This window comes from Pseudopodoces humilis, chromosome 4, assembly GCF_049639895.1.
Source record: "Pseudopodoces humilis isolate 2021_Gansu_Grassland_sample_001 chromosome 4, ASM4963989v1, whole genome shotgun sequence".
Lineage (NCBI taxonomy): Eukaryota > Metazoa > Chordata > Aves > Passeriformes > Paridae > Pseudopodoces > Pseudopodoces humilis.
This window is the reverse complement of record NC_142203.1, coordinates 18,233,089-18,260,262: the sequence shown is the minus strand read 5'-3', so window position 1 is coordinate 18,260,262 and position 27,174 is coordinate 18,233,089. Positions and strand designations below refer to the sequence as shown.

Below are 27,174 nucleotides of genomic sequence, written 5' to 3'. Positions count from 1 at the left end.
CTTCCCTGGATTTTAACATTTTCATGAAACACGGCAGTCTTGGTGGTTAATTTAGCAAATATGGCTCTGGTCTGCCAATAGAGAAGATCATGCTACACTGCTAAGTGGCACACACAATTCCCTCAACATTTTTAAAAATAATCCCAAACACATGTAACTATTGAAAAAACAAACAAAATGAAGAACTTGATCCACAGTCACAGTGAGACAACTGAGAAATGTCACCTGATCCAAAAGCATGGATCAAAAATAACATCAGAGCAATGGTAGTTATTTAGCACTTACAGGCATCCCAGTGGGAACTTGAAAGGAGCAGGGTTCTGGAAGTTCCTTCTCTTGACACAGATCATGAGTAACCTGTAAAATGCCTATGAAGAGGAAGGCACTTCACCCTGCAACCCCCTCAGACACCTCGTCAGTTAACTGAGACCTAACCTGCCTTGGACCAAGACTCATCACACAATAATTAGAGAAACACAGAATATTCTGAGCTGGAAGGGATTCACAAGGATTACCCAAGTCCAACTCCTGGTCTACCCTGCATTGCTTGTACTTAGGTGCAAGAGTAGATACAATCATCCCATTTATTTTTTGTTTTCTCTCCATAGTGAATAAACCTCAGATTGGGAGAAGCAGGCTTACTGCTGCTTGGAAATAAATGCTGGTGAACTGGTTGTGGATACAGAGAGAAAAGAAAGAGCACCACAAGGGGGTTTAATGAAGACAGATACCTCACTAAGGCAGTTTGAGCTGAAGTAACACTCACTTGAAAAGCCCATCTTCCAACACTGCTGCAATACTGGCCATGAGCTTGCAACAGAAACACACATTGAAATGGTCATTAAAAAAAAGAATTTGGCATCTGCATCTTACTATCTAGTACAAAAGAGAAGTACAAGACAACTCCTTCAGGAAGCTGTAACAGTAGAAATTTCAATTATCAACTTTTTTCTTAATAGTTTATCTACGCAAATAAAAGTCAAGCCAGTGTTGGCTACTATTGTAGGTGTTGATTCTTGCATTTATTTCAGTACTCCCATCTTTACCACTATTTTAATTTAATTTACATCAAATCACAGACTGCTGGTTTTCTGCTATTTTGCATCCTACAGAACTCAATTCTTCATACTGTTAGAGATCAGTCTTTGGTTCGGCTATATTAGGCTGTGCCCTTTCAAGCAGAAATGGCCTCAGTTACTCAAACATCCACCTACAGGGCATTCTCAGGTAAAAAAAACCAAACAAAAACCAACACCTTTACACCACCTTTAAGCTGTAGTGGAGTTGCTGACATTGCTTTAACACAAAAGGTAGAAATACTGTCATTTTGGTGCTTTAAAGCAGTCCCTTGATGAAGTCCCAAAGCATGCCTGTGGTTCCCTTACTGGAGGTAGCCAGTGGGTGGAGTATTAACTTACCAGCTGACTGGTGGGATACTGATTTCTGATATAAGCAATTTTTACAGATCATCCAGTACTGACATCTTCCTCCATTGCAACATGTGCAGAGTACTGTATCCTTTTCCTTCCCACTGGAAAGGATAAACCAGGCACTTTTACCTCCTATATTTGGTTGTGGACAGAGACAGTAACTCTGCCATGGTCTGCTAGTGAGGACATAGGTATAACAGCTTAGTCAGTGTACTAGCTCTATCGTGACAGATCCACTGGAACTAAGTTCGCAGTTTATTGCTAATACTTTCCTTTTCTCTCTTTAAAGCACATGATTGTTTTCTGGCATTTCTGTCAGGTCATCAAGTAGTTACCTGCATTCCAGTTGCTTATGCAATTTGTCTCACGAAAAGCTGGTATATCGAAATAAGGACATGGGCAAGCTTACACATAAGACAACATCTGTAAGAACTTACATTAAGCTTCGCACTTGAGCCTCTGCAAGGTCACATTCTCATTAGAGCAAGAACTAAAACCAATGGACTACCATAAAAGGAAATATTTCCTTCTGTACATTATTTTTATTATTTACATAATACAATATAGCATAGATGCTGGGTAGCTTATGTGCAATACATAAATATGAACTATCTGTACATGTTTGCATATCTAATAACTAAGAACAAAGTTAGAAGCGAAAACCTGACGCTTTTAATAGTAAAGTAAAAACCAAGACTGAACACTGGCAATAAAAATCAGGCCAGAAGTAGTGCCTTGTGTACGTATGTAACTATTTACAGATGAGAACAGGCATTACCACAACACTAGTCTAAACCGTATTTGTTTATATAAAAAAACCAAGTTTCATACATCACAAAAACCCCTTCCATTATAACACAGAAGTGATATATATTACCAGACAAGCATCAGTGAAGAATACTGCCTTTTCTAGAGTTGTTATTGTACAATGCCAGATAACGCAGCCCATGCAATACACCCAAGAACACTACAGTCCTATACCCAAGTACAATTAAAAATGATGAAAGCAGTCCTCCAAGAGTGGTTCCAGCTACCATTTAAGTCTACAGCAGCCATGTTAGGTATGGTTTTCCATGCAGAACGGTGCAACTGTTACATTTAAAACTAGAAAAATTAATTCCTAATATTCTTCTGAACTTGGAACACACAGAACATAAGTAATACATGAATAGTAAACTGCTCTAGTATTTCAGCAACTTATTTAGACCCGTGTTGCTTGATAGAGATGATGTGATATGTCTAGAAACATTTGTAACTGTTTTTTGAAAACCAGTCTTACAATATTGTGCTACACAACATTTTTAGCTATGCAAGGAAAAGCAGACAACTCTGTTGCAGGCCAGTTCAGAAGCTCCTAATGGGACATTTCCTTTGGGAACTTTTTTCTAGATTCTAAAGTTAATGTAATTTTTACAAAACAATTTTCCTCTCATATGTATCTGAATTTTTCCATTTTGCTCACTGCAGTTTTTAAGTGACTTAAATATGGCATTGACACTCATGTAACTGGGATGGTAGACCCATCTACACAGCATTCTGCTGGAAAACTAAAATGGAGTGTGGCAACTAAAAGTAGAATGAGATTTTAAATGATAGAAGTAGACTGCCAACTGTTTTGATGTATCCTTCTCCAAAACAGGCATATAATATTAACCGAACATTAAACAACTCATGCACATCTCAAAAGGCAGAGCTGCTGCACACATGCAGATTGCATACATCTGTTTGGCACACGTGAACTAGAGTCTGTCTCTGGGCATGTGTATTCCTGTGCAGGGTTCTGATCATCCATCTATTCTGGGGAGGGCATATATATATTTTCAATGGCTGTATCTATCCAATTCTGCCTGTATCAAACACCCAAACATCTGAAGTATTGTTTAGACAGACAGGACTAGAAGTATAACTCTGGAAAACAAAGGAAAATGACCATGCACCTGCTCTTTTCATGTTTTTAGGATGTATTGAAAAAAAAAGCCCCACAAAGAGTCAGTCAGTCTTTTCACAAGCAGATTAATTTATATTCTCTGAATTTTTTCAGCCACCACGACTGGATTCTCTTTTCTGATTTTTGCTGCAGCTTCTGCTTTATAATCATATGGGCAATTATGCTTGTCAGAATAACGGTGAAGTCCACAAAATAGGTTTCCACATCGGCAGTCAAATCCTGTACACAGAAAAAGAAGCAACATTACTAGGAATATTAGTTTTAATTAAGGATATTAAGGGTGCAGTCACTACATATGCATATGTCTCTCTACTATGACATACAAAGTAAGAAAAAGTTTACTTAATCATGTGAATTGTGAAGAAGCAGCTAAATTTAACAGAACATGTATTTTGCCAAGTTTTATCTAGCAAGAGGTAGATTCATCAAATCATGCAAATCTGTTTAAAACTGACAGTATCCTCATACCTGTAAGGCCAACCTTCTTCCTGCACATGAAACATCTGTTCTTCTTTGGTTTCGGCAGTTCAGCAGCTCTCTCTTCACTTTCTGAAGTACCAGGCTGAGAAACTGATGGACTTGGTTGAGTAACAACTGTTAAAGCATGTAAAGGAAATAAGGGTTAAATTTGCTTTTCCTGACTTCACTAGGTATCCAGTAGTATGCGCGTACATTAAGGATTAATTCACCCACTACATAAACTTAGGTCTAAAAATGTGAATCACAAATAAGGATTTTTAGGTACTTTATTCATCCCTTTGGACTCTACTTGAGATACTCAGATTTTTCCCCACATTTCAACCAACTAGAAAATATATGGCACTTACTCATTATACCTTTATGGGCTTGAAAAGCATGACAGAAATTCCATGTACACATTTCATATTTAAATAAATCATATGATCAAGCAACACTTAAATCTAAAACTACCAATACTGTCACAGCTGAAGTTGCTGCACACAGGTACTTCTGTAGGAAATATAACTAACAGGAACATATTTTAGAAAAAAATGAAATTCAGTAATATGTTCCTGCTATAGCAGTGGGTTGTTTTGCCACTTTTGCAGTCAAGTCAGGTATCTAAAGCAGCTCACCAAGACAGCAGCTAGGAAGCTAAGACAGCTACTAAGAATTTAATTCTGTGACAGACCCAGAACACAGCTACAAAATACACTGTTCAAAAGAGCCTTCATTTAAATAATAAAGTACAGATTTGCATTGCATGTGTATTTTTTGTAAAATAATTGTAATTTATTCAGTTTCGCTGTTCAAGCAGGTACAGTCAAAATGAATACTTTCATAATTGCCTCTTTAGACATCTTTAGAACATCTTTAGACACAGCTGTTTTATTGAAAAACATGTTTTTCCCCAAAAAAATTTAATTTTTAAAATTGCTATCCTCTTCATATCCGAAACTGGAATTAAGGAAAGCTGAGAGATGCACTTGTACACAACTGTAATACCTGCTCTTGGTACAAGTTTGCTGAGCACTCCCTATCTATCACAAGTCTATTAACTACATAATACATTTCATAATAAATGGAGTATATAAGCCTCCAGGATGTATTTGCAATTAACTTCATACAAATATAATTTGTTGAGATTCTTTTGAATAGTACTTGTTTTTTAAAATTGTGCTTGTATTGTCATAGAAAACTTCACAATTCACCATACAACAAAAAAGGCCCCAGGTAGGACTTCATAATCTAAACAAGACTTATAAGCAACAAACTCTCAGAAGTAACAGGGACCCTTCAGTGCCCATCACCAAAAAAATCTTATGCAGTAAAACAAATGACTGCTAATATTTTCTTATACTTCTGTATTATAGCAACAGTCCTAATGAATAAGCAAGGTCATTTACCTGTCTTTTTTGTCACATCGCAGATACTTTACAACTTTGTTTTTTGTGAAAACCATTTGTTTTGATGAAGATTTTCAAGATGAAAATCTTGAAAATCTGAACATGAACAAATATGACACTCTGAACTTGTTCTTAAATCCTAAGAAAATCAGTGTTCAGTACCAGTTTGTCTACCAAAAAGCCTGTGACAAAAATTTGGTTTAACAGCCAGCAATATCACAGAGTATACCTGTTGGATGTTATGCACCTTGACCAACAGCCATCAGCCATGGCCTTAAAAAAATAAAAATACTAAACACCTCCCCGAAAGCATAGTCAAACCTCTTTTTTAAAGACTTGTTATATTGCTAGTTTGTTTCAAAATGAAATGCTAATGTAAGCCAAGACAGATGAATAAGAGGAACCAGAAACATGCACATTGCAATTTGGTATGTAGTTAGCTAAGGGAAAGCTTCATCTATGTCAAAACTAACTTAAAAATTTGATGATGTTGCATGCTGTTTCAATCATGTGCAAAAGAAAATGTAGAGGGGGACAAATGAACAGTGACAAAGTCATTTACAACATACACTAACAGAAAATGAGAAAAGAACCATTTATATCACTGCCTAACACATGTCAACAAGGAAGCAAAAATTAAAACAGCACCTTCCTAGGAATTACAAAGTCAAAAAGACAGCTTAGTAGATCACTCTACTACAAAACACAGCCTCTGAGAACAAATTAATCCAGGGAAAATGTTACCAATTACTACAGGTATACTTCCATCTTTGCATCAAGAAACAGCAACAATGGCAGCCCACAATGATGTCACCACTAAGTGATGAAAGTGATCCTCAGAAACTGTAGCAGCACATTTCCTGAAAGGAATCCTGCTGAACAGGATCCTTCCCCCATAACTAAAACATCTTCCAAGGAGGAAAAGCAGTACACAACATGCAGTAATGGTCACTAAAAGGGGGAACAAGAGAGGACATAGCTCCCTAAATACAAACATAAAATGTTCCATTTACTACTTTCCAAGAATAAAGGATTATCCTATTATTTCATGCCGGCAGACTTTAGTCTGATTGGCTTTTATGATGTTAAGTGTTCATAAATGTGCTCCTGAGTAATGGTGAGGACAGAAGAAAAAGCTGCCTACTATGTCCCTTAAAGCTCAGAACAAAACTCCTTTTTCATCAACCTGTAGATGAAAAATACCAAAAACTGTAGTAGTTCTGCCACGACATGAGGAGCCCACTTAAATCAAAATACTGTTCTTACAGTTTCTTGTCACAAAAGGCTTCCTTTAACACAAGAGACAAATCCAACTGGGCAAGTGCAATTCCAGGCCTCAAGACAGTAAATTTAATTCATGCCAGAAATCACACAGTGTTAATCGAAGTGCTGTAAAGATTTATCTATCACTGCAGAATGGGTAGCTGAAAAGATGCCAAAAGCTAGAAAACAGTGGCTACTGGTACCTGTTGACCTGCTTCCTCAGTAACAGTGCTCAGATGAAGCAAACTCCTCACCACTAAAACTTCTTGCCACTGTAAAAGAGCTCATACCGGCATGCATTGGCTTTCTCATCCTGATCTCCAAACTGCAGGAACATGGATTTGAAGGATGGACTATGTTGTGGATAAGGAATTAACTGTATGGACACAGCCAGAGAGGTGTGGTCAATGGCTATATGTCCAGGTGGAGACTAGTGAGCCAGGTGGAGACAGAGCCCTCAGCATGAAGGAGGAACAGGGAGATCTGGACAAACTTCAGTAATGGGCTCAAGACCTGTGCATCTACTCTGCATTAGATTCCATCTGGAGTGCTGAACCCAGCTCTGGGTTCTGAACTCAGCACAGGAAAGATGTCAATCTGCTGGGTTAACACCAGAAGAGGGTCATGAAAATGTTCAGGGGGCTGAAGTGTCACCCCTATGAAGTTGAGCTGAGAAAGATGGGGTTGCTCAGCATGGAGATGACAAGGCTCTAGGAATACCTTATTGAAGCCTTTCCAAGCTTAGAGGGCTTGTAAAACAGAGGGATAGATTTAGACATGGGCAGATAGTGACTGGACCAGAGGAAAAATTTTTCAATTACAAGAGAGAATTGTATTAGATTCGATTTCTGTTAGACAGAAATTCTTTAAGAGTAGTGATGCACAGGAACAGAGGTTGGAACTAGACGATCTATACGGCCCTTTCCAAATGGTTCTATGGTTCTTTGTAGCCCTCTCCATCACCTTGGTCATGTCCACTCCCATCTCTGGCTCAAGACCTGCAAAGATTTACTTCATTCAAATTTTACCAGATCAGGTCTCCTACTACAATGCCAGAAACTTTAGGAACAACTCATTTCCAGAACTGGCTTTTATTAACAAATATTTTGGTCTTAAATGATTGCCTGTAAGCACTATAAAGATGCATTACCATCATGCCCAACAATCACTATTACCCTAGCAAATCAATGATAAATTAATGTAACATAATCCTATACTAGAAGTGGATGCCTGAATTAGTCTACATGCATGCATTTCATCATAAATTTGGGAAGTTTTCCTTCAAATTTAGCCTAAAGATAAGACATTTTTATGAGGAACACCAAGGCCACCGATAGAATCGGTCAGCCACATGACAAAGCACAACAGCAACTCAGTCTGCATGCAAAAAGGTTCTACAGGCTGGGAATAAAGTTCCTCTTAGACCCATAGGAGTGCCACTCAAAATTAAAAACCACTCTAAGAAAGAATGCTCAAAGCTGTCAATAGTTTTTCTTATATAAAACAGTACAGCTGCTTCAAAAAAAAGCATGTCTCTTACCAGTATTACAGATTTCACACTGGACAGGAATGAATCTGATGTTTCAGTTGAAGAAGATACATTGAAAATAAATCAGTACTATTTTCTAACATTCCACATATCAAAAGTGACCAGAAAGGGATACAAAAGTAACAGAATAAAGGTTTTAGAAGCTTCTCTGACTGAAGAAAAATTCAGCAAAATTAGATCTAAGCACCCTAAACTTCACAGATAACAGTGGCACAAATTCTTAAAAGCACAGGGGAAAATGATTTAAGGACCGTGACTTGATAAAACTAACTGCCAACTCCCACCATTTAAGAAATGGAAAACACAACAAGGGAGAAAAGGTAAAGTCAGAAGTTATCCAAAAGATATTAGATGCATTTCTGCTGTTCTGGAGCTGAAACAATAGCAGTAGTAGAAGTACTAGAAACAATACCATGCTCATATTGCACATTACCACAATTGTCCTGGTTTCAGTTGGGATAGAGTTGTTTTATTCTCAGGAGCTCGTATGCTGCTGTATTTTGGATTCAGTATGAGAATAATGATAGTATTAATAACACTAATGTTTTAAGTGTTGCTAAATAGTGCTTTTACTTTAAAACAAAGACTTTTCAGTGTCATGTGCTCTGCAAGCAAACAAGTACACAAAAAGACTGAAGGGAGCATCACTGGGACAGCTGACCAGAATGAGCTAACCAAAGGAATATTCCACACAACAGAACACCCTTCCCAATATATAAATAGGGGCATGTTGACCAAATGTAGTATGCATCACTTGTGAAGTTCCTGGGGTTTATTCTTCTTTCCCCTCTTTTCATTACAATTATATTGTTATTGTCAACAGTATTGCTTATTTTACTTTAATTATTAAGCTATTTTTATCTTAACCCACAGGGTTTAGTTTTTCCCCCTGTAATCGTCTTCCCCACTGGGGAGCAAGAATCAAGTGAGAGACTGCACAGTACTTAGCTGTCAGACGGGGTTAATCCATGACAATGAAGTGCTTGTACATACAATTTTAGTCTAGAAAGACGGGCAGTACCTGTAATGCTTTATCAAGCTTTTGCTCAGGAACTACAACTGCTATTTCGACCTAGGTGCCAGTGATGGTAGGCTGCAGAACAAACCTCCATCATGCTTTCTTTCATGCTGAAGAGCAGGAACAGAAATGTTCTGCAGCATGCTACTCACATTCTGCAAGTCCAACTCTCACTCATGTATTTGTGTATTTAATGTCTTAATTTAATATGCCACATTAACACAACATAAAGATTCCTTGGTTTCAGTATCACACAGAAACACAGTTTAATTTGGTTATTATGAAGACCTGACATGTGTGGTGTACCACTATTAGAATAAAAATAATGTGCTATCACCAAAACACACAGCACCAGCATTTAGGTCCTCAGCTTTTCTGTATGCAGTGGACAGCTTCAGGGCTTACAAGAGATTTCATTTCTGAAATTTTTCAATCAGGAGCATTTACCAAAGCTGCAGTGGACATGGGAAACATGAAGAAAAGCTAATTGTTTTTAACACAATACAGAATTATCGTATCAGAAAATGTTACTAATTCAACAGAACAGTTTACAGAGAGAAACATGGTGAAATTACTACAGCCATGTGTGAAAACTAACCACAACTAACAAGGCACTCATTACAACCAGATTTAAGGAACACCATGTACTTACATCTTGATCTTATCAGGTCTCAAGCTACCATACTTGCATCTTACTCACAGTATTACCTGCAACACACTGGCTCTACCTACAACATAGCAAAGCAAGAGTAACCCATTATAGGGTCTCACAACCGGAATGCCTAACAGCTGTAGAAGAGCTCTAACCCTAAGAGCTTGATAGAAAGCAAAGAGGTGCCAACCACCATTGCCTGCTGTCTTCTAATGCTGCTGTGGCTGAATGAAAGGGTAGGTTACAGCAGGGATGGAAGTAACCAGTATTTAAGTATTTTTAAAATACTTCATTTACAAAAATATCATTATCCGTTCAATTTCTCGTTCACTTTTTTATAAGCAATACTACTTGCATGTAACACTACTTGCTAAACAAGAGCATTACTGCATTAAAAAACCCAATCCAACTCCAAAATCTGTAAATAACAGCAACAAACAACCACAAAAAGTACTAGTCCCTTGAGCCAGTGCTGATACTATGTATGGAAACACTGACAGACCTGACTAGAGGCTGACCATTCAGCAAAGTATTCACCTGCAAAAGGTCTAAGAAAATGCTTATAATATGCTATGCATTAAAACAATACAATTGTTTAAATAAACTTGTTTTCAAAAACATTGATTTTTAGTGGTGTATTGGTTTTGCATGGCCTGGTTTTGGTAGCAAGAGACTACAGAGGTTACTTCTCTCAGAAAATGGTAGAAGTTTCTTCGAAGTCTGGCAGAGCCAATCTCTGGTGACTCCAAAGTGGGGTGTGCCCCTTTGTGGCCAACCAGAAAAGGTGGCAACACCTCTGTGGTAACATATTTAAGCAGAAAATAAAACAGAAGTTGTTGCACAGTTGCAATTCCATCCAGAGAAGAGCTGAGTGAGAACGTGCGAGAAGAACAACTTTGCAGACACCAGGGTCAGTGGGGAAGAAGAGGCAAGGAGGTGCTCCAGGTGTTGGGGCTGAGATTCACCCGCAGCCGTGGTGCAGCAGCTGAGCCCTTGCAGCCCCTGGAGATCCACAGGCAGGCAGAGATCCACCCACAGGCCAGGGAGGATCCCCCCACCAGAGCAGGGGGATGCCTGAAGGAAGGCTGTGACCCCATGGGAGACCTGTGGAGGAGCCCTGCTCCTATGCAGGAGCAGGCTGTCCTTGAACGACTGCACCCCATGGAAAAGTGACCCACACTGTGGCAGTTTGAGGGATGCCATTGCCCATGGGATGAACTCATGTCGCAGCAGTTCTCAGGGAGCTGCTGCTCATAACATTGACTCATGCTGAAGAAGTCAATGGAAGAACTCTCTTCAGTGGGAGGGACTCCTTGGTGCAGCAAGGTGCAATAACTCCTCTCTGTGAGCAGTAGGAGCCTCAGGTGATAAACTGACCACAACCCTCATTTATTCCCTGGCCCCACTGGGGTAGGAGGTACAGAGCTGTTTTTGCTTCTCATTATCCTATTCTGATCTTTTTAACGATAAACTATCACTTAGCCTGTTTTGCCCACGATGGTATTTGGTGATCTCTCCCCATCCTTATCTCAACCCATTAACCGCTGATTTTATATTCTCATCCCTGTCCAGCTATGGAGGGGAGTGATAGAGAGGATTTGGTGGGTGCCTGGCATCCAGTCAGACTCAGTCCACTACAAGTTAAAGAAAACAACCATGAGAGCTACAACCAAGTTACCGTCTACCATGCCTTTCTTCAGATGTTAATGTACAATTAATTGTCTTAGCACCAGATTTGTTCTGAAGGTGAATCTAGGTGGCAACCTCAACCAGAGCAAAGAAGAAAAAAACTAAAATCCCAACAAAATCAAAAGAAACAAGCTTGTCAAGCTTCATAGCTTAATTTTTTCTTAATTTTTCTACGTCCTTGTCAGTTGTTTCAATTCCAAAAGCAAAAAAGTATAGTTTTATGCTACAAGACTGCAAAAAAATAAGCAGTTACCAGATGAAATCCTTCTTTTAAACCTTCCGATTCATAAGGGAAACATACAAAATTTATTTTGCTAATGAACATCTGGCAGAAGAGAATGTGACTTCATACTCTTGAAGATACAGCTCATGACCTATTGCCATCTGGTTATGAAATTGTCCCTAGTGTCAGGATATGCTATCAGCTACACTGTATTTCATTAACAACTCCATGACTGCATTATCTTAGAGAATCACACCTCAAAGAAAGTATTAACTTTTGTTGCTCTAGGTGATGCGAATTATTTACTGTTGTTCTAGTTTGTCCTTGGGAGACCAACACAAAATGGAAAAAGATCTGCCTAGTCCAGATACACCAGGAATATTTTTTATAAAAAGTCTAGGTCAGTTTCTCTTGTGCCTGCAAGACACACAGTAATGCACCACTAAATAGTCAACACTGCTAATTTAAGATGTCCAACAAATCCTAAGAATAGTATATAAGGACATTATCTTATGCTGTCTAGGATCTGTGCCAAACAATAATACTTAAAAGGGAACTTGGGCATTAGAGCAGCTGAAGCTGCCTCATGAATTTACAGGTATGGTCTCTCAGGAGGCAGTTAGTTCTTCACGTTTTTTCCACAAGTATTTAAATTCTCTGGTAGTATTTCCAATCATCTCTACACAAGCCTGTGACAGCTTTTACTGGTTTCAACCTGTGAGATCATTTACTACAATTCCTAAGTATCTCTGAGCTGCTCTAGATTTTTTCCCTCGTTCTCATCAATAGTCAGTTGTGTGACCTATCATACAGCTGACCCACAGTACCTGAAAAACAGGTTATGTATCAACAATAACTAAAGACCTTCTTTATGGCTGGCAAAATGATAGCTATTCCAAGAAAAGTAAAATCACCTATTACTGCTGCACTACTACTGTTTTATGTATTCCTATTTCCTTCTTGACGCATTCCAGTGGAATTTCCTAACACAACGGGTTAATGAATACTGTTGCAAAGTCAAAATTACTTTTCAGTCACATAACAAAAGCCTTTTCAGATGACATCAGCTCAGAGAGTTAATAACTGCAAAAATTCCCTTTTAGTCCATACATAATGAAAAAACCCCAATATACTGTATAATTGTACTTTAGTTCATGTCACAGAACCTTGACTCAGCATGACTTATGAAAATGGTAAAACCCTCTGTACAAATACTGAACAATTAAACATCAAGCATCAGACCAGTTTTGTTGGCAAAGACAGAATTATATAAAAATCACTTTGATACAGTGCTTAATAGCATCTTTCTGATGCCATTTTCATCTCAATGACTTCAAAACTGAAAAAAATAGATTTTATCTTCAGTTTGAGTAAACAGACTTCCTACTACATCAGCTTTTAGTTTTTAAAACTGTTTCAGAGCTGATAAATAAAATAAAGTCTACATTTGTTACAGTGCAAAACAAGTACGTTAAGATATCCATTTGAACAAACTGGTATGAATTCAGTTGTGCACCAGTTAGGTTAAGCAAGCTGCCTCTCCCTCTGCCTCACTCCCAGAAATAGTTTACACACTGAAGTTTCACTACTCCAGCTATAACTATCCAGCATGAGAATAAAACTGTTAAATGGACAATTCACACACAATTAAAGCGACAACTACCTACATCCCTGAAACAATGCATTGGTTATATCTAGGGACTACTCAATTAGTTCAAGAACCCTAAGCAACTTCTATTTTTTTAAACCACACATTCTCCCTTCCCCCACAGCCTCACTCCTCTGTAGAATGGAATTTATTAAGCACCCTTCTCCAACGAGACATTTTGAGTCAGCTGGAACTGTTCTGCTAGATAATATAGCAAATCCCAACAGTTTGACTTCAAAACCGAATACCTTACCTTAATACGATTTTAGAGTATCTCACTTCTAAAAACTAATGTCAGGGATCTAAAAACCCTCATGAGTGTCAGTTATTTTACTAACAACATATATTTTAAAGCTTTTGTGGAACTACAGCTAGTAGTTCTTCTTCTTGATTCTGCAGAGATTCTTGATTTGCCGGATTCTTGATTCTGAGGAGACAGTAGTCAAATGCATCTTAAACACATTTCTTAAGACCACCACCATAACAGGAGATGGCTACTCAGAAAGTAAACAAACCCCAACTTATGTTAAGTCCCTGGTTGTGCCCAGTGTCAATCTGACAACATACCTGGCTCAGTCTCTGTTTTTGGTGTCAATTCTTCTTCTCTTGAAATACTCATTTCTGTCATTTGCTGTGTTACAGGCAAAGCAGCAACAGGCACGTTTCTGTTTAAGCACAGTGAAACACGTAATTTACATCAGCTTTACATTCATAATAAAACCTTGAACTGTCCAGACCCATTAATGAACTACTGGTTCAGTCATTACAAATATGCTATCCTGACCTATGCTTCTACTATCTTCAAAATACACTTCTTTATTCTATTTTAGTTTCCCTAGAAGAAAACAGGCAAGCCAGTAACTAATTAGTTCTGTACACAAACAAAAAACATTCTTTATACTGCAGCACTACAACACCCTCTGCAAACACTCACTGCAACAGGGCAGGACTGCTGCAGGCCTTCCCGCACACTCACAGCTCATTCAGCCATCACAGTACAATCTTAATTTTACCTTGTTTTTTCAGATGTGCTGCCAGCAGCACCTTCACAGTTGTTTAAGCTAGTGTCTGCTCTCTGTACAGATGCAGAGTCTGAGGTAGGACTGTTTGGACCACTGGTTGTTCCTATGTAACAATAATTTGACAAGTTATGAACAAATTGCAGAAAACACATTAATCAAATAGTCTCCTATACAGCCACAAACTGCCTGCACAACATATTCAATGAAACTGCTTGTTACTTTTTACTTAGAGACACTTTTTACTTAATAACCAAAATACAGATTGCATAAGAAAATTCTAACAGAAGTGGCTAAATGGGAAAGCAAGTTATGGTTGTGGAAAGTATACGTGGAAAGCAAACCACAACGCATTACACAGAAATTATTTTTATCTTTATTGTGCATTAAAGTAGTATTCTCTTTGAATATTCAAACTGAATTGAACTGAAACTCTTTCAGTTTATTTTTCAGAAGTTATCCTAAAAAATGTTCTAGTATTCCTTGTAATCCTCTGTGTATCTTATTTCAAAAGAAATAAAGAAACCCCCCAACAATTCCCCACACCCTTACCCATTGGGCTGATTCTACCACTATTCTGCTGTCGCTGAAGATGTTCTTTGTAGCAAACAGAACACATCCCATTTGTCCTAGGATTTCCATAAAATCCACATCCTGTACTACACAGCATAGGCCCTGGGGTCTGGTTTGTCTCCTGAGTCATCTCGATGCTGTAAATAAAACAAAAAACTGCATTAGGAGCTGGCATGTCACCAAAATCAATTACAGGGTTAAAAGTATTAAGTATTCACCCTGTTCACCCTGCCCCACCAAGTGATATCACCGTGGTTAAAGAGGGTTATATGAACGTTAATATACCATACAAGACCACAATTTATTGCTAAGTAACATCATTATGAACCTTTAAGACAAGTGTCATCATACTAATACTGAGAAATAATATACTTGCTGAGCACTGAACTACATGTGAAGGCTAATTTAATTTGACAGCCAAAAAAACCTCCTTAAGTACTACCTTCTGAGCACTAATAGGGATATGAAGAGTAAAACTAAATTCATACCTGCAAAACAGTTTTGGCAAACAACATAGCTTATTTCTGCAGGACTCCAGCAGAGCCAAGAGACTTCAGCAGAACAGCCCTCCTTTTTCAGCGCTTATCTCACATCATTTTGAGGCTAATTCCACATTAGCAGTACTTACTCTCACAACACTCTTTCAAGGGAGATAACATTAACAACGCCAAACTGTGCAGTATATTCTATTACATATCTTACACATTTACAAGAGAAAAAAACCAAACTTCTCTAATCAAGTTGTGTCAAGACTTCTAAGCTTCCCAGAGGCAGTCAGTGCCAAACATGTTAGAAATAAGGTTTTCACCTTCACTGCCTGTTAACCTCTGCAAAGCAAGGTTAGTAGAAAACTGTATAGCCGCCAAATCCTGGATTCCCAAGGGCAATAAAACTGGAACACAGTAATCATGCATTTGCTACAAATTGAGGACATGTAATAATATTGCATTAAAATTTAAATTTAGGAGAAGCTGTGCTTATGTCATCTGAAGACTTTGGATTGCTGTTTTCCTGCTCAGAAACCGTCACAGTAAGAGATAGTTGACGGCTGACACTTGCTAGAAGTAAAATATGCCAAAAGTGAACTTGTTACTTGAACAGTGTAAATAAAAATGCTTCTAATTAACAGAGCTCGCACTTCAAGTAGTAAACTTACGCTTCCCTAGTACAGCAACTGCAACTGACAGGTACCTTTAGCTAAACTAAACTTCTGGGATCACAGTAAACCAAAACCAGGAGAAAGTAAACAAGCAAAACTCATCTTGTCTGCTGGTGGTCATAGGACCTAATCTTCCAGGTATAAATAGCTGTACTCTTTATAGCTTTTTAACACCTACCAGGTATAAATAGTGTCCTTTCTGGCTACAACACGGCTTCACACTTATTCTGATACAGTTTTACAGCCAAACACACCAGTCAAGAGAGCTATTAGAAAGCCTGAACCACGTAGAGGAAACCTAAAAAAAACTTGCCATCTTCGACAAGATGTAGACCTATGTCTGTATAATACAAAAAAACTGCTTCTGCCCTTTGGTTACTAACCAGCTAAGATCAAACGCACTGCCAACATCAACTGACTTGCTTAATTTCCAAGTTAACACGCTAAAACAAATTTCACCACTTACTAAATGTTGCTTTAGGTGCCAACTCTAATATTCTAGTACAAACTAGACACTAAGCAGCTCCTATGGTCTGCAGAGTCTTCCACTACTTGCAATGCATGCCCCTAACGGAACGATCAAGTCGTTGCTACCCAACGCAGAACAAGCCGTGCTCTTCCAGGCTCCGGGGGGCGACCGGCGCTTCACCCGCGTTCATTTTCAAGAAGCCTCCCGACAGTGGGAACCCCGCTACAGCACAGGCACCCCTGTCCACCGCTTACCGCAGCTCTGCGCCGGGCACTGCCCGCTCGGCGCTGCCGCCGCGCTGGGTCGATCACATGGGCGGGCGAGCGCCTGCGCTTCCGCCTGTCAGGCGGCGGCGTGACGGGCCCGGGCCGCCCGCCCGCCCCCGCCGCCCGCTGAAGTCAGTCCCTATTTATATCTCCTGCAGGCCGCCGGCTCCGGCGGGAGGAGGCGCCGGCGAAATCCGACTGCCCTTTCCTTCCAAGGAGGAGTGGGGAGAGGGGGTGCTGACCTGCCCCCCAAAAAATGCGGCATCACCAGCCCGCCGCCTCCCGCGATCGGCGCCCCGGGGCAACCATCTCTCCACGAATGCGCCCCGCAACCCGGGGCGGGTAGGGTTACACCCAACCGCTCCTCTTCGAGAGGAGGGATAAAGATAATTGAAAAAGGTCTCCTTCCACCAGCACCCCCGCCGTCACCAGCCCAACTCGGAGGAGGATAAATCCCGTTAGCGACCCCGGCCGCGCACCTCAGTCACCCCTTCGGCCCCGAGGCCATGGCCGGGCTGCCGCCGTCCCGCCGGGCAATCCCACACCGCCGGCGTAACGACAAAAACGAGGGCCCCAACACGCGCTGAAACCAGCCACAAAACCCGGGCACTGCGTTAGCAACGGGCTCACTGACCTAAATACCGGATTGCCTCAACATCCTCCTCCCGAAGAGGGGTCACGATAAACACGAGAAACACACGAACAAAACAAAAGGAGGATGCGCAAGGGCTGCGCGGGTCACTCGCCGCTCACGGCCGCGCTCGGGCGAGGCAGAGCCCCGCGTCGGTACGGGGGAACCGAACCGGCGCAGGGCGCTCCCCAGGCGGGTGCAGTCCGGTGGCTGACTCAGACAAAAGCGGGGGGCCCTGCCAAGCGCCCGCAGTACCGCGCGTCTTAGCTGCGTCGCCCACCCCCTCCGCCTCCTCCGACACCCGGACACAAAAGACCCGAGAGACTGCCGGGCAGGAGCGGTGGCAGCGGGCGGGGGGGGTGTCCGGCCGGGCCGCTTCTGGCAACCGCCTGAGTCACGGCCGGGCCCGCCGCCGGCAGGCCCCACGCCGCCGGCAGACACAGGAACCTCATTGTCTCGCCGCCTGCGCTGCCCCGCACCGGCCCCGCCGAAGGCCGAACGCAACGAGGCCGCCAAAGACAAGGCCCGGGCACACCTCGCCCCGGTGAAGGCCCCGCGGAGCCGAGACCAGCCTGCCACATCTCACCCACCTGTTCTCGGCGGGGGCCACAAACCCCGCGGCGGCCGCCGGAGAAGGAGCCGCGGATAGCTCCGGGCGGTCGTGGGGAGAGCGGGGGCTGCGGGGCGCGCCGGGCTGGCGGCCGCGCCGCCCCCGCCTCGCTCCTTTGTTCCCGCAGCGGCAGCGGCGCCCGTGTCGGCAGCGACGCGAGGCGGGACCGGCCGAGCGGGGAAGGCGGGCGGCGGGAAAGAGCTGGCGGCGGGTGGGTGGGGAGGGGGAAGAAGAAGACGGCGACCAGGAGGAGGAGGAGGAATAGGAGGAGGAGGAGGAGGAGGAGGGAGGAGCCCAGCCCGCCCGGCGGACGCGGCTCCTCCCCCTGCCGGCCCGCCGGTGCATGCGTGCTGTCGGCCCGCGCTCCGCCCGTTGCCGCTGCGGGGCGGCGCGGGCGCGGGGCCGCGCCGGCCGGTCGCCCCCGCGGACACGTCACGGAGCGCGGCAGCCCCGGGCGGCGACTGCTCACCGCTAGGTGTCCGAGGGACACCCGGCACACCGCGGCACGTCGAGTCCTAGGGAGCGTACATTGCCTTAAAAATACCGTTTTCTTGGGTATTTCTTTCTTTTTATTTGACCTAAGTTTGCCTACGAGATCCGGGCGTCTTGGGGGATGAAAAGTAAAAATGCAGGAGCATTGCCCCGGAACGGAAGAGAACTTCCAATTTAAATAATAATTTCTGATTATAAATTTCATTTCCATTGGTCTGATAGCTTAGTCCTTTCACTGCTCTGAAAAGCAGAGGTACACAGGGAAAAAAAAAGAATAATGAAGTAACTGTACATTTTACTTAATCCAGTGATAACTAGCTAATGCTACTTGCTATTTTGGACAGAATCTTACACTCAAATGGTTAGTACCTTGAAAATACCGTGAGATTCACAAAAACTGCCTTGGAGACCGTTTTTAACTTGTGATGTTTGGAAGGTCAGGGACCCAAAGAAGGAGGACGCTCCCGGTAAGCCTAGGATTTTACCGCAAGGAGCAAGAGAATATGTGTATCCTTAGAAGCCACAGCTTCAGCAGATGATGGTGATTTTGGACCTTCTGTTGTTTGCTTAGCAGCATCACAAGCAAGCTGCCTTCTAAGGAAGTGGGTGCCTGGTTCAAGGATGCACTTTTAAGGAAGTCTCTGATGAACGCACTCACTGTAGATCAGAATCATACTGCTTCAATTGTCTTACACCTGTTGTTTCTGGTTGTATGTTGTGAATTCTTGAAGAATGTGGGTACCTAGAACTTGGCAGATGAGGCAAGCAGGAAATAAGTGGCTTGGGAATCTGTCCAGGATTCCAGATGTTCCTTTGAAAGACTGTAAGCTCACCTCCTGATGATGGGCATCTGCCTTCTGAGAAGACTTGAACCATAGCATTCCTGAAATGTTTTGGTGGAGATACATTGTTTTTAGATGTACATGGTGTGCAGTCCAGTGGAGGGATGAGTGACCATCTTTCCCACAGATTCGTCTCTAAAATGCATTGGACTACTTAATGGCATATAAGTTTAAGCTTTGACCTAAGAAGGATAGTAGAAGACTGCCAGTACTTTCTCCCTGCTACCTTCTTCTGTGATGCTGACATTTGAGTATCTCACCTCTGTTGTAGGGACTAAAAGAAATGTAGAGGATGACTTAGACTACAGGGTCTTCATGCTGTTTTTCTGTTTACTTTCTTTTACTGAAAGTATTGTGAACTCCTATTTCAAGGTACAACGAGATAATAATTAATTATAATTATACATATTATTATAATATTAGAATTAGTATTACTGTGGTATAATTTAAGGCATGCTGAATTGTGAATCTCTGTGACTGTGGTGAACGAGTGCCTCAGTGAAGCTGGCCGTGTTGGTCCTGGCCAGCGCTTCTCAATTTCCTCATCTTGTTGTGCCAATGACACATAAGTCTTGTCCAGACTTATTTTAATCTTCAGAGTTTACTGTGCTCCCAAAAGTCGTGTCAGTTCATGGTCTATTCTGCATGGTATTCTCTTTGTGCAAATCCTCCCCTTCTGCTCTCATATCTCTCATTTTCAACCCTCAAGACCTCTTTTTAATATATGATACTTTAATAATTTTGTACCTTGTTTTCTGCTAGTGCTTTAAATAGTTTTGCATCAACAGTGGCTGGCTCTGCTACTAGTTTAATTTCTCTAGTGACTGCATGACTTTAAAACCAAAATCAATGCACAGAATATAATCCGTGGTTTGATAGTCTGTACTTGTGGCTGGAAAGTTGTATCTGACCATAGGTATTACAGATTTCTCCATCCAACTCTTTTCTGCAACATTGCAAGGAAGAAGCCCCATGTTTGGATGTTTCTGTCATCCAAAGCGCTGCAGTTGTTTAAGATACTTAGATGATCTAAGTCAGTAGTGTCCAGAGTGGGGTACACGAGATGATATAGTGGGGTACTGGAAGAAGATACTAGAACTTCAGTAATGTATGTATACAACTGATAAAATAAATATATGCACACTTGGTGTGTGTGCTCAAAAATGCTTTACTATAGGGATGCACCAAAAAAGTGAAGTTATAGAAATTTTTTTACATCCCACAGAAATCCAAGTAATTGCTGTGCCCTGAAAAATTTATCAGTGGAGACCACTGATCTAAATTATGCCAGTTTTATGTTGCTGTTTGTTTTGTTTTGTTTTTAATGCAATAAGGGGATAGATTATTTGCTTTATTTGCCCATGTATCTTCCTCTCAATTATTTTCCTGAGAAAAATTGCTGTATTAGTAGTGTATATCTACTTCTCTTGAGAAATCCTGATAGTTCGTTGTTTTTGGTTTTTTTTAATTTTTTTTTTTTCTTCCTACCATTAAATAGGAGTCAGATAGGGTCATTTAGACTGCAGGGAATTTCTGCCCACTCTAGGACTTTATTTTTTGTATCTAACTATTAAAACATTGCCTTAACATTTGGCTTGTTGGATTTCTCTGTATTTTTGAGCATCTCCTAAGCAAAGACCAAACTGTATATGTGTTGTGGTATGACCACACACCCTGATACAGAGAGCCTGAAACATGACCAGTCCTGGAGAATCAACAAGTGTGTTTTAATTTTTCACAAAAGAGACGAGTATTTTGAGGTGGGTGTTGTAGCTGTAGTGTTGATCGGTAAAGAGGCCAGAGGGGTGAGCAGAGAAGCTGCAATATGAAAGCAGGTGAATCTGCAGCACCTGTTTGTTCAAGACAGGTGAGCAGTGTTCTCATTCACATAATGCTCATGGTGGTGGCGGCAACATTTTTTTGTCTGTCTAGCTATACAGACCCTGTTCTTAATACCTTTCTTTATGACTGATGTAATTGTAAACTAGGGGTTTTTGACTGATACTAGGATGAATGTCATACAAAAGATAAATTTGTCAGGGCAGAGCAGTTACTTAGATTTCTGCGTGACATAAAAACATTCCTACAGCTTCACTTGGAGAAGTTCACCTTCCTGTCTTTTCAAAGTGGGATTCTTTTGAGCTAATTTGTATATGTGAATTATAATTTGCTTACCACAGAGATGTAAATATTTGGCAATGTATTGTTGGTAGTGGTTTATGAATGCCCTCACTAGGTCTATGGAAAAACATCCACCCCCTACCACCACACCCCAAAAACAACCTAAGTTTAACTCTTTCCTCACAGGAGTTTTCAGGATAATACTCTCTCTTTTCTGTTTCCTCAGGAATAGGTCTTATCTCCCTTCCCTGTACTCCAACACTTTCATGTGGTCCTCTGTGGGAACCCCATAAATGTTAGAGTATTGTGTCAAAGCCAACCTATAATAAATTTCCTCCGAGAATTAAAATTATGAATTGATGCAACCAAAAAAGATATTTACCTTTTTAAGCTGTTTAGATCCTTCATACAAAAGAGTCCAAAGAATTATGCCTTGGAGCTAAGATTGGATCAAGGACATAGAAAGGAATAAACTTAACTCTGCTGCCATATGGAAACTCATGCTGTACTAGCAACATTGTAATGAATAGGTTTATAGGGTATTGGGTGTGAAGAAGCCAAAATTATTTTATGACAAGTATGGAACATTTTAAAGGATGTAATTTTAAAGGCATAACTGAAACTTGCATATCAGGACAAAAAAGTTTTGCAGCAACAGGAGTAAGAGAGAGTACTGCTGGCTTCAGAAGGCTAGAGCTAATATGAGGTATTATTCAGAGTTACTGGTCTTTGAAAATTTGCTTCCTGTTTACATTTTCATCAGGACTTAACTGAGCAGTAGGGATTATGCTAACTTCTCGCTGAAAGATGCCTTTTGTGAAAAAACTGATTGATAGCCCCTGATTCTAATATTTATTTATATTATTGTATTGTTTTGTGGCATTACTTATATTGTGTATTATATGTTATTTATAGTTTTATTTGAATTTCATGGCCAAATATGGATACATAACAGTCCATGCAATTTGTGACTACAGGAAATAGTAATCATTATTTCAAAGAAGACTATTTAATACACTTTGATTTCAAAGGAAGATAAACACATTACAAGAAATATGTTCAGATTCTTTAGATGGACATACATTTAAATAGAAGGGCAGATTTTCCATTCTGATACACCCTTTGTCATTTTTACATCTTTGCTCTGAGGAGAGACTACCTCTGAGTACTGGAAACCTAAAAGCAATTTGTTTGAACTTTGGTTCAATTCTCAGGGGTGTCCACAAATACATGCATGCCTGTAAAACTGGATAAAAAGGAATCAGTACACAAATAATTTCTTTCTGCAGATTTAGGGCAGTTTATGTTAAAATGTTCTTCTAGGACAATAAGGACTTACAGGTCCTATTTGGAACATTTGGTCTCTATTATGTAAAGCATATCACCTTCAGACAGTACAAGTTTCTTGGTGAAGCATCCAAGCCCCCCTTCTAACTAAAATTCTAATGTGGTTCTGAGGTCTTGCTTATTTTCTGGATTTTTTAAATGTTCAGTGGCCTGTGGAAGATGGAGTTACATATTTCAGTGTGCTGTAGTGTATGCATGTCCCTGAAGGGGCATTGTGGCAGCTACTGCAGTTTAAAGTGACTTAAAGACACTTCTCCATAGGTACTCATTAGCAGAATTTCATTAACTGATAACACCAAATTTGCAAGCATACCAGAAATCTGAAATGTCTGCATTTTATCCCCTAGTAATTCTGCTGTCACTCACACGAAAGTTAAAACAATGTGTTCCCAGAGAAGCCAGCTGTCCGATGCATAGCCAGAGACAGTCTTTAAAGAAGATGCTTTGGCAAAGTTCTTGTAAGCTCCACCCTGAACATAAGCCTAATGTGTCCTTCAAGGTGTCCAAGTTACAACACCTAGAGATCCATTTACCTAAAATTCTTAAAAGCTTTTGAACATCTTGATTTCAGTGACTTTTAAGAGGTATGTAGTAACTCAAGAAAGCCAAGATGCGTGTTAGTCTGATTTCCGCAATGACTGGTTTCATGTAGTGGCCAGTTTGGACTTCTGCAAAGGGATTCTGCGTGCCAGCCCAGAATTCTTACTGTGGCAGCCTCAGATGTATTTCCTTAATTTGTGAATGTAAAAACGTTCATGAAGAACTTTTTTTCATAAGACATTTGCATCAGACTCTCTTAACTGTCCATGTTCTTGGTTTGGCAAGTCTTTAAACGCTCTGTAATTTAGTGTCTTTTAAAAACCCTTGTAAATGTAAACAAATTCAGATAATTTTGATTAATATGGTAGTTTTATATTCATGTTTCATATCCAGAAGTAAGGTATGTTTGGAAAAAGCACACTGCCACTGCTGAGAATGCATTAACAACTCTGAGAAAGCATTTACTTCATGGCCCTCCAAAGTCACCACAAGCCTTTTTGTTACCTGCTTATTCATTTCTCAGCACTTGAAGATTTCTTTGTCTGTGCATCCCTGACCCATTTCCAGATACTTGATGGCACCAGTTTCTAGCTTCTGCTTGTCCCTTTGATAGTCTTACTAAACAAAGAAACAAACAAATAAATATTTTAAAAATAATTTATGAAAGAATGAAGATTACCTAGAATATAGGATAATGGTGATACAGAAGGGAACACAGATGGCAGCAGGGAGAGCTGTCTATACAGGTGCACTTGCAAGAGTGTCTTGCCATTTTGGGCAATGTTTCATGCCCCCTGGCATTTTAACCTGAATTAAAATGCAAAAATCCAGTGATTACAATATTGATCTATAATATTGATATATAAGGCATGTAGCATTTTCCTGCCAATGATCTCATTACATTTACTGCTTCTTTAATAAAGCCCCCACTCTTAGCAAATGATGCATTTCTCTCCTGGGACGAAGAGAGCCTACTGTACTGGGATCAAAGTGGGAATTACACTGAACCCTTCTAGAAATCAGGTCAATACCTTCATGTGGATTTATGTACTAACTTTTGAACCTGTTTGTCTAATAGACTGGGACAAGAGCATGTGTGATGACAGTGGGAGGATCAAGGGATCTTTGGTGCCCTGCCATTTGTTTAATCCTTTGGAAACTACATCAGTGCTCTCAGTACTCCTCCTTGTTAAATATTATCCCAGCATGCCATGCTAGTTCACAGACTCAGTAAACCTGTTTCTAGACATACAGTCTGAGAAGCAAATGTACTGATATGAATGTCTCCCCATGGCATCAGATTACTTTTTCTACCATGCTGGTAGGTGGAATTGGCCAGTTTTGTTTGTTTTCTTCATAATCTGGAGGTTGAAGGCTGCAGAGGCAGGGAGAATCTCCGCTGAGAGCTGGCACTCAATGTGAAGGTACCAAAGAGATTTCGAGGCCTATCATGAGCAACACCAGGGATACCTCCCTAGACCTCATTCATTGGGACTCACCAGTGGTCTTGCAAACTCAGTCACCATAGGCCTGAAAATTCCTATAATAGTCCTTTAATAAAATAAGCATTCAAAAAATACAATGCAATACAATGCAATGCAATGCAATGCAATGTAATGCAATACATAATAATGTTATTAACATTTCTTAATCTGGGAAAATATATAAATTATCAGAACTCTTAAAGAAGTATTAAATCTTTGGACATTTGTTGTCTTTTCTTGCTTCTTTTTCCAGTATGTGTAAGCATGTTGTATATCCTATATATCTTTTCATCCTGTTAGATTTTCAGTACCTGGTCTTAATTTATTTGTTTTAAACAAATATTTAAACAAATATTTAAACAAATATTTAAACAAATTTTTTTTAATTTTTAGCATTATCTTTTCTGATGTGTTTCCATTTTTGATAACCTGTCCTCTGGCTTCAACATCACATTTTTTTCTTAAATCTCTTTTCTTAAATCTCTTAGTTTATGACTAATGCAGATTTTAAAGTTAGGTAGCCATGAGGGAGTTTACTGGAAGTATTCATATTGGACCGAATTCTTGGAGCTTTGGATTCTTAGTTCAGTGGAATTTGAAATCCTTTCTTGTCCATCTGTCTGTGTCCTCATGGTCACAGCAGTGGTAGTACCAGAGCATTTACAGTGCTTTTTCAAAAGATATTTTCTCTATCATCAGAATCCCATCAGAATCCCATCAGAATGAAGCTGTGCAAGGTCCTTTTGTACATGTTGAAGAAAGCCTTCTTTACAGTGTGTTCCAGCTACGCACACATAAGAGAAATTAATTATTTCTTTATTTTCCTGAAAAGAAATACAGTGGCCAGCAGGTACCTTTCTTAAGTGGTCAGTTTTTAAGAAGTAATTTAATATCACCTTGTTAGCCTGGTCTCGTCCCTTCTTTCCTAAGAGTCAAACTATTTGTTGAAGGAGGTGTGTGTCTTGGTTTAAGACAAGTTAAGGGGATTCACAGTCTAAAGTGAGTTACCTCCCCTGTAGTTTAACCAATCCCCTTCCACCAATTACGAGAAGCAAAGATGAGTACATGTAAGTGAAAAAATAACAGTTTACAAAGAAACCTCAGAACAGCAACAGGTAAAAGATATCAGTAACTCACTACTTATTAAGGTGCTGAAATCTCACTGACCCTGGGGACAGAGTTACAGTCCTGGGGGCAGAGTGACCTCCAGTATGCTGCTCCCATTGCCGACCCGTGTGGGAAGACAAAGGGAAGTGGTGGTAGCCCTGCCCTCCTTCTCCATCCCTCTGGCAGCAGCAGCTCTGTTTGCAAATTGGGCTGGAAGCTCTGGCGGCTGATACTCGCTCAGGGGCTGGTTGGTGCTCAGCCAGGGACTCGTACTCAGTCAGGAGCTGGTATTTGGCCAGGGGCTGGAAATTTTTCAGGGTTCATAACTCATGGAGGGATGATGTTCTATTGTCGGTAGTAGAGAGCAAGTAGTCAGCTTGTGCAATTCAGACTCTGCTGTCTCACTACCTTCTCCTGTTCTCCATAGCTATCTATGCTGCTGTTCCCATGGGTGTTTTGCAAGGGCAAATACAGTGTTCCCAAGCACTGAAAATGGTACCCTCTGGCCATCACTGCTGCAAAACCACTCTGAAACAGTTTTTTAGTGTGAAATGCAGTTTCTTGCATTTGTACTGTTGCCAGTAGAGCCAAGAGGCAGGAAGCAAGAGAGGCAAGAGACAAGAGAGAGCCAAGACAAGCCACCAAACAGGAGAACTTAGCTTGGGTGATGCTGACTTCTAATAGGGACCAGCAACCCCGTCTGCTGCCCTGTGGTTTAATTTCTGGCTGCAGGGTCTTGAAGAGTAACAATTGAAGTAACAATTGAAGTCTTGAAGTAACAATTTTGAGCACAGATAGATAAGGAATACAATAACATTTTGGCTTACCCAGGACAGTGGTTTATCTCACCTCTATTTTTCCACTTTGCTTGATTTATCACTTCAACATTTGAAAAGCACAACAGAGCATAATTATACTGAAGAATGTAGTTTAATATTGAAAACTTTTCTTTCCTTTGTTCAAAGGAACTAGCTTTTGCAAGACAGAAGCAATATGCCTATGAGCAGTGCTTTGACAAAAACTATTACTACATCTCATAAAACACAAGCTGAAGATACAGAGTATGGGAGAGCTTAATGAAGTCTGATTTCACAAAAAGAGTAAATCTGAAGTGTAACTAATAATCTGAAATATTTATATATTATATTATATTATATTATATTATATTATATTATATTATATTATATTATATTATATTATATTATATTATATTACGTTACGTTACATTA

The 27,174-nt window shown here is 40.5% G+C and overlaps 1 protein-coding gene across 2 annotated transcripts; it reads right to left on the bottom strand.

The window, feature by feature from the left end:
• Nucleotides 1-1,950: 1,950 nt before the first annotated feature.
• Nucleotides 1,951-18,141, bottom strand: ZFAND5 (zinc finger AN1-type containing 5). 2 transcript variants are annotated; one of them, XM_005530361.3, is made up of 6 exons: nucleotides 17,993-18,141; nucleotides 14,857-15,014; nucleotides 14,299-14,410; nucleotides 13,853-13,950; nucleotides 3,847-3,972; nucleotides 1,951-3,597 (listed from the first exon to the last, which is right to left on the bottom strand). In XM_005530361.3, the coding sequence occupies exons 2-6, from the start codon at nucleotides 15,005-15,007 to the stop codon at nucleotides 3,449-3,451; spliced, it is 636 nt and encodes a 211-aa protein (XP_005530418.1). In that variant the 5' UTR covers nucleotides 15,008-15,014; nucleotides 17,993-18,141; the 3' UTR covers nucleotides 1,951-3,448. The 2 variants fall into 2 exon arrangements, with proteins under 2 accessions (XP_005530418.1, XP_087910170.1); XM_088054044.1 differs by lacking the exon at nucleotides 17,993-18,141 and adding an exon at nucleotides 16,760-16,780.
• Between the last annotated feature and the right edge of the window lie 9,033 nt (nucleotides 18,142-27,174).